Source organism: Protobothrops mucrosquamatus, unplaced genomic scaffold (genome assembly GCF_001527695.2).
Source record: "Protobothrops mucrosquamatus isolate PMUCROS unplaced genomic scaffold, P.Mucros_1.0 scaffold1454, whole genome shotgun sequence".
NCBI classification, from domain to species: Eukaryota; Metazoa; Chordata; class Lepidosauria; order Squamata; family Viperidae; genus Protobothrops; species Protobothrops mucrosquamatus.
In genome coordinates, this window is record NW_015387632.1 from 240819 (window position 1) to 248988 (window position 8170).

Here is an 8170-nt window from a genome sequence, read left to right on the forward strand (position 1 = left end):
CCACACTGCTTGGATCTGCACATATACCACACCAATACATTACATTCTCTACATTCTAATCTATGGGAAGAAGTGAATGTGAATGAAAGCCAGCATTAGCTAAGGAACCAGTAGCTTTGATTTCACATGTTGTGTATATAATAATTTGTAATATGTGTATTACAAGGATTGGTAACTATCAATGAATTAATAGTTGTAATGGAGTAGTAGTGCACCGTATAAATGCTTCACATTGATCTTCAATATAAAACTTTTACATTACACGCATATACAGAACTTTTCCCTCTCCTGATCATGATCTGTCACTCTCTCCTCCTCTTAAAAAAAGCCTTTGCAGAGTAAGCCTCTGACTTCCATAATCTTGAATTAGCTCAAAGAATTAAGAAAATATAAAATATAGAACTATATTTGTACTTGGTAAAATTGTGAGCACTATTAAGTAAACATTCAAACTGGTCTTTGAACTCTGAAACTAGTAGAAGAAACATATACATGCTATTTAAACTCAGCTGTGTTTAAAAGTGCTAAAATCCAAACTTGATGAGGAGCTCAGTGGAAAATGAAAGTTGTTCACAATTTTGTAAACTTTTAATCTGCACAATGTTTTCAGAATTTAGTTTCCCTTTTTCCCATATGAGAGTGTACAATAGTTTGCTTTTTAGAAGCATCGCCCTCAAATTGGAAGATTAATTTTCTAGCATGAGAAGATGGGAATCTTTTCAAAATAGTCTTTCAACCATAGAAATGCAAATGGTAGTTTTTATCTAGTGCAAAAAACAAAAATTTCAACACTGCTGATATAAAACTTGTTTGTGCTTTTTTGCCTATCAAAGAACTGCAATATTCTAAGTAATTATTGCATTTTGTTTTGTAGGAGGACAGCATTTATGCATTCTCCCGTAGTCCAGAGCAAAACCTGAAATCTTATCAGGATTGAGCCTAATCCAATCAAGTCCACTGCATTCTACTTTAAACTTGCACTCAATATAGATTGTTCTTTAAAATCAAAGTGTTCTTCCTTGCTCTTTTTTAAAATCCCAAATCGTTTCTAATTTTTATTGAATTTTTTTACAGAATAAAAACAATACAAATTTAAAGAAAAAAGCAAAGTGATAAATAAGAAAGAAAGAACAGGGACAGAAAAGAAGAAAAAAAAGGGGGGGGGGAGATCTAAAGGAGTAACTTCCAAACTTCTTTACAGCAGGCATAAAGGTATTTACAGTATGTTTTATCTCCTCAGGATCATGGCTCCCTTCTTACCATATTCCAACTTTTCTAATAATCGAACTCATATATATAAAAAATAATTTGTTTTCAGCAAAAAGTTCAAAAATGGTTAAAATCCAAAACCCCGAAGAGAACTCATACTTTTGTCTAAACTTTTTGAGTACTGCATTTAATTTTGTGAAAAGCATTGTCTAGACTCTAGCTATAAACACTGATTTACAAGAAATGTGAATCACCTTGCAAATGTACTTCCTTATTACTTCTAAGGAGAATTCCTTCACTCTCCATCCTAGCCCATGCACAATGCCAGTTTACCGATGTGCTTTAGCTATGCTCTGACAACAAACTATAGTTCTAAAACACTTGCAGGGCACCAGGTTGGGGAAACTAAAGTGCTAGATTAGAGGGGCAGCACATTCCATCTTATTTTTAATGAAACCTTTATTAAGAGTGGAATAGACACATCTAAATGAAAATGCAGGAGTTACGCTGTCCATCATACAGTGGATTGCTTAGTGCAGGGGTCTTCAAACTTGGCTAAGGAATTCTGGGAGTTGAAAGTCCACAAATCATAAAAGGGCCAAGTTTGAAGACCCCTGGCTTAGTGTATGGCATAAACTCACCCAATTGGGGTTTATTAAATAAACCAGAGCATATCACTAGGGAGCATCTCTTTGGAGTAAAATAATCTGTGGAATGGCCTGAAATGTCTTAAACCCAGGATGTCTTTTTAACTCACAAGCCATGAATAACAGTTAAGTCTTCTCAGTGCAGATATGAGCTATTTTTTAAAAAAAATGGCTGGAGGAACAGAACGGAAACCGGTTGGGAAAAGGGTAGCATTGGCTTCACCCTACCGCTGCCATCAAAAAAGGAGCACCAAAACCTGCAAAACCTGTTGCAACCAGACACGGGGCTTGCTTGGTCACGCCCCTCGAGTCTCAACTCACTCTTTAATTTTTTTTTATTTAGCTGTCTGAATCTCGCCCATCTCGAGGTCTGCGCAGTGACACAATGTTATCGGCAGCTAAACAGTTACCTATATAAGTAGCAAAAAAAAAAATTAAAAAAAAAATTACGGGAGTGGCAAAATCCGGGGTCGGCCGGCTGGCCGTCCGTCCGTCACAACTCCTTGAATTTCCTTTCTAACACGACAGCAAAAAAAAAAAAAATAAATAAAATAAAAAAGCCCGCAAAGTTGACACCCCAACGTCCAAAAGGGTCGCAATCCAAGAGAGACGAGCCTCTCGCGCCGCCCTTCTTGCCCTGGCAGCCCTTCTCCACCCTGGTGATCTTCAGAATGGAGGAGGGGAGGGGAGGTGCAGGACTCCAACTTCCATCGGGAAGAGACGAGCCAAACTTTTTGCGGACTTTCCCTTCCCTTCCGCCACTCCGCGGCATGAGAGCCGGCCGCTGCTTCAAGCCCAAGGATCGCGCGGTGGAATCAATGAAGCTCGCACACCGCGCCACCCCCGTTCCTTAGGAATAATCCTCCTCCTCCTCCTCTTCGCTCCCCGACGGCCGAGCTCAAGCAGCCCGGAGCCTTTCCCCGCCTGATTTTGGTCCTCGGCTTACCTTCGACAGCAACGCCAAGACGGCCAAGCGCGTCACCACCGCCACCGCCATTTCAATGGGCGCCGCTATCACGGCCCTGCTCTTCTTTAACCCGGCGGGGTGAAGTAGTCTTGTGACGGGTTAGCTTCTTAACTCTCCACCCCTTCGGCGCCTACTAGGCGTCACCGGGAATTACCGCTCGTGAAAAGCCGCAGAAAGCCCTGAAGTTGTTAGCCGAGTCTTCTCCAACAGCAAGCGCGCGCAGCCCGGCTACATCCGCAGCTTTTGCTCGGGGGCACCGAGCAAAAGAGGAGGGCTTTTTTGTTGTTGTTTTTTTGGGGGGGGGTGAGTTGTGGTTGTGTTGGGGGTAAAACTTTTGACTCCGCCCACTAAAGGAATCAGAAAGACGCTCTCCTCCAGTTCCCGGCTAAAGAAGCCACGCCTGCCTTTAGATTTAACACGTGCCATTGATTGCTTTGCGGAAAGTTACTGGAGCCGAGCTCCTTTTCTTCAAGAAAGGCGTGTGGGAAGTCAGAGCCCCAGAGAAGGAAATATTAAAAGGGCAGAAAGATATATTTCCTCAAAAGTATTTTAAAAAGCAGAAACCAACTTTGGCTCCAAATCTCTGCCCCAAGCAAGACCTAGGCCCATGCAAATGCAGATGTGGAACCATCAGGAATTTTGGAGCCAGGGATCTCAAGACAAAAGAAGCTCTTAAGAGTCATCAGCCCCATCACCTGGGAAGCAGGATATGATAATGGGATTAAACCACAGATATCAAGGCCTAGAAAAACACTCAGAAATAGCCTCAAAGTTCATGCCACAGGAACAGGAAACTATTCCAAGCAGGGCTGGAGGGGGGCATAAAAGCCCTTCTACCCATGTGCTTTTGCTCTTTCTTCTCCTCTGCTGCTTCTTGCAAGGACCATCTTTCTCCTGCAATAAACTGTAACCTTCTTCCCAAAGCAGTCGCCATGTTTGCTTATTTATTCCCGGCTTGAATGAACCAGGATGAAGACTTACTTCTAACAGGCGGAAACGGTTTTTCACTGCCCGCTTTTTTCCCCTCGGCCGTCCAGTTTAACAGCCTTACGATCCCAGGATTTTGTGACGATCTCTCATCCAGCGACTGAGCCTAAATCTGCTAACTTTTGGCTTTCAGATGAGATTGGCCGCTAAAAGTCGATCCGGATTTGGTGGCACAGCATCACCACCATCATCCAGGTGCTGCTGCTGCTCCTCCCTGGTGACTCTTCTTATTTAGCTCCCCCACTTTGCCCCTTTCTGTTCGAACGACTAATCCAATTTCTCTTGGCCCATTACCTTTAGACTTAGAATTTTGTGTGTGTTCCGGGGTCTTCAAATCATTGTTGTTTGCTGATAACTACATGGACAAGTCTGGACAAGTCCCTACAGTTTTCCTGGCAAGATTTCAAAAGTGGTTTGCCATTGCCTGTTTCTAAGGGCTGAAAGAGAGTGACTGGCCCAAGGTCACCCAGCTGGCTTTGTGTCTAATGCAGGACTAGAACTCATGGCTTCCTGGTTTCTAGCCTGGTGCCTTAAGCATTACACCAAATGGACTCTTTTAGGCTCAGTCTAAGGGCAAGGAAATAATGAGGCCAATTTGGACTAAGCTGGTGGAGAATAAGCTTCAAAGAACAGCTCTCAGGAATTGTGGATCAACTCACATCTATAAAACTGCTGGAGCAGGAAATTGAAACATTTTTGTTATGTTTGCAGGACAAAATTCTCCACACCTTCCTCATTTTCTGAATACACACAGCACTTCCTAATGACTGAGTTTGGGCAACTTGCTAACTATGATTGTTTTAACCTGGGTTGACTAAACTACACTAAAATATGGAAACATAAACTAATAATTCACATTTTAGTTTAACATGTTGTACAAACTTAACTCTGTTCATACAATGTAAGCCACCAACCAAAGTTAATTGGGTTTATGCAACATGCTAAAGAAATGGATCATAGTGTATCTTAGTATAGCAGCCTAGTTCACACAATACAGGAGGATTTCATGATTTCTCCAGATTTGGCTCATACACAGGTCCATTAGCTATAGTTTATGGTTTAGTGAATTGTGCCAAAACTGAGCTCACACAATGCACTGAACCATAAACTAGTCTCGTATTTTAGTGTAGCAGGATTTAGATATAAGTCCAGACAGAGTGGATCAACTGTTTATGGTTGACTTATGAACCATAGTTAATATCAAACCACAGTGAACTTGAATAATCACTGTGCAAACACAGCCAAATGATTACTTCACTCTTCTCCACCTGAATGTAAACAGGACTCTTACTTGAAGAGTCCAACATGGTCTGCCATTCAGGGGTCATCCTGTTCATTTTGGATGGTGTTCATCTTCTCAGTCACAACCCCCTTTCTCAGATACAGTATGATAATAGAAGGGAAGTTTCCAGTGTGGCCAGCAGGAACATGGACAAAAACATAAGAGTATTGTAGAAAAGATAAACACTATTGACTGCAGCACCATATAAGGCAGAGGTCTCCAATCTTTTTGATTTGGCTGCCCGGAAAAGGAGGCTACATGTGCGTGCGCAAATAGCCTGTGTGTGTGTGTGTGTGTGCACACAAATGGGCTGCACAAGCGCATGCAAATGGCAACACGTGAACACACGCACACACAAATGGCTGCGCGGGGGTGAGTGCTGCAAATGAGGTGGCAAATGGTACTAGTGCCAGTGGGACACTTGGGCAGGGCGACGCTAGTGCTGGTGGGACACTCGGAGGTGGGGCAGCGCTAGCACCAGTGGGATGCTCGGGGTGGTGCTAATGCCAGTGGGATGCTCGAGGGCGGGGTGGCACTAGTGCCGGCGGGATGCTCGGGGCGGCGCTAGTGCGAGTGTGAGGGGGGTGAGTGTATACATATGTGTGCGTGCACTGGCCATCCCTTCATGTGGCCAAGCGGCCGCGGCCCGGTAGTAGGCCAGAGCCCACAGGTTGGAGACCCCTGATATAAGGCACTAATTTTAAGTATTCACGAACAGCCAACTGTTTTAAATCTATAGCTCTATAGCTGGTTACTATATCTGATCATATCTGAACACATGAAGCTTAATTCAGATAGGATGGAGGCGATGTCTTCTGGGAAATTTGGAGGCTTCAAATGCCATTGTTAATATGGATTGCCCTATCTGAGCATTGTGGCACTGTAAGTGCAGCATCTGTACCCACTTTTTGCCTGGCTATCTAATTAATGTATTTTTCTGGATTCACACAATGTATTACTTAGAATCTAGTTACTAGTGTCACGCAAACAGGCAAGGGAAGGGCTTTCTAAAAGAGGTACCTTCCCTCGACTGTCATTTTGAAAGGCTAAAATCCAGTATTTGCTAGATGCATCTTATAGCACTGTGATGGTTGCTTTATTTAAATGTTTCAGTATTTCTACATATGCTTTCAGTCATGGAAAAGTGGACAATAAATGTATTTAAGTTACCTCTTCTGTCCTGACATTTTTCCAAATTCTATCCATTCTACTCTTCTAATTATATTGAGATGAAGGTGAATTCAGTTCTCTTTCTAGTGGGTAAGGGTACAAAGTGACTGCCATCTGTTTAAAAGGTGGCTGTCTAGGTTGATGATGCCTCATGCTGATATGTAGATGTGTCCAGTTTCAGTTCAAATTCTTGCTTCCAGAGGCCTGAAAAGTTGAATAAGACTATTTCAAGAACCATTGTCCTATACGACAGGCCCTATTTATTTTTTTAATTTCTGTTCTGAAATACAATTGTTGTTTCCAAGATGTGTGGTTTGCACTTGTAAATTTTAAATGCTGTAGTATGCCACCTTGGATATTTGACTGAAGGGAAATATACTGCTCACAAAAATAAAGGGAACATTTTAACATGGAACTGAAGGAGTTTACGTTCCCTTTATTTTTTTGAGCAGTATATATTCCATTAATATGCGTTCAAACAAAGCTATAATGTCAATGCATGTAGAGCTGAGAGGAAGGATAGTCTTAAAACTAAGCTGAACCACCTTCTTCAACTGGTCACTCTTTAGATCTGTTGGACCTCAAACTTTCTCAACGTTTTTCTGACACAATCATCCAACACCAGCTCTCTGCTTTCTCATATTCATGCTGTTTCTCCTGTATTTTTTCTCTCACTATGCTTGAGTAGTTAACACTGATTTTAAGAAACCATTCTGCCCCTTTTGCTTTTTTTACTCAAATCTATCACTTTGTCTTTTGTTGCATCAACATGTCTTGTGGTAATAGTGTTGTAACTTGTGGGTTGGAAAGAAAATGCATAGAATATTCTTAAGAGCAAATATATTCTTCCACTTGTCTTGTACAAAATAAAAAGATCATGTTTTAATTTTTAAAATCAGTCTAACCCTCCCCAAAATGACCAGTATGTGGTACAAAAAATAGTGCATGTCCCACTTATGCAGAACTGTGTTCCAAAGTAGCTGCAGTTTACAAATACAGAAGCTTAATCAAATTTTGAAGGATCACAAGTCATTTTTAAGTGTAGATGTTATGAACGTCATTGGGTGTCACCAATTTTGTCAATATTTCTGTGCTTCTTGAAATATCCTGGGAAAAACAAAATAAAAATAAAATTAGAGCAACCTTTGAAGGGGTTTCACCATACAATTGTTGGGGGAAATTATACACCTACCTACAAAATAAGCCATGTGCAAGTGAAGCATTTGTGAAATGCAGCAAACAAAACTCTACAATTTGCTAATCAGTTGTTCTTGTTTCATGCTTTTATAATTTACTGAATAATGGCAACAACAGAAAAGGAAAACAAAATAACTGAACAGACAATTGAGCATTCTTAAATCTACTATAAACATCAACATTTTAATTGGGCATTCTTGTATATGTCTAGTCCAGTTTTTCAAACTTGCCAAGTGGGAGATTTTTGGAGTTGAATGCCACACATCTTAGAGATTGAAAAACACTGATCTACGCAGATGTAACAAACTGAACTGCATTTCTGTCAAATAAGGATAGGCACAAGTGCAGCCAGGGTATGCTTATTAGTAGTCCAACCTCTCCAAAAGTCACAGAGTTCTCCCACAAAATGTTTTTAAAAATTATTTCCAAAGTTGGCAAAAAGGTAACATCCCTGGGCACTTGTGTGAACATGTTAGCGCTCCCATGAATATAGGGAGAAGGCTATTTGGCACAAGCAGGAAATAGAATTCTCTCTTTTTCATTGCTATTTATTTGAGGGTTAGCAACCTTATTCACTTGCTATGAGCATCTCCAGAGAATCTACATGCTTACATGTTGATTTAATAAAGTGAAATTTAATCTAACAGCATTCAGTTAACTATAATACACTTAATTATTGTCACAGCAGATAGCAGCCTCTTAACTGATCTT

At 41.1% G+C, this 8170-nt stretch overlaps 1 protein-coding gene across 1 annotated transcript in view; it reads right to left on the reverse strand.

Annotated features, from left to right (window-relative positions):
- Positions 1-3010, reverse strand: part of LOC107292942 (tumor necrosis factor receptor superfamily member 10B) — a 31471-nt gene extending 28461 nt beyond the window's left edge. The window contains exon 1 of the mRNA XM_015822073.1: positions 2803-3010. Coding sequence (XP_015677559.1) covers positions 2803-2853 — 51 coding nt within the window. The 5' untranslated portion in view covers positions 2854-3010. The remainder of the gene's footprint in view (positions 1-2802) is intronic.
- Positions 3011-8170: the final 5160 nt, after the last annotated feature.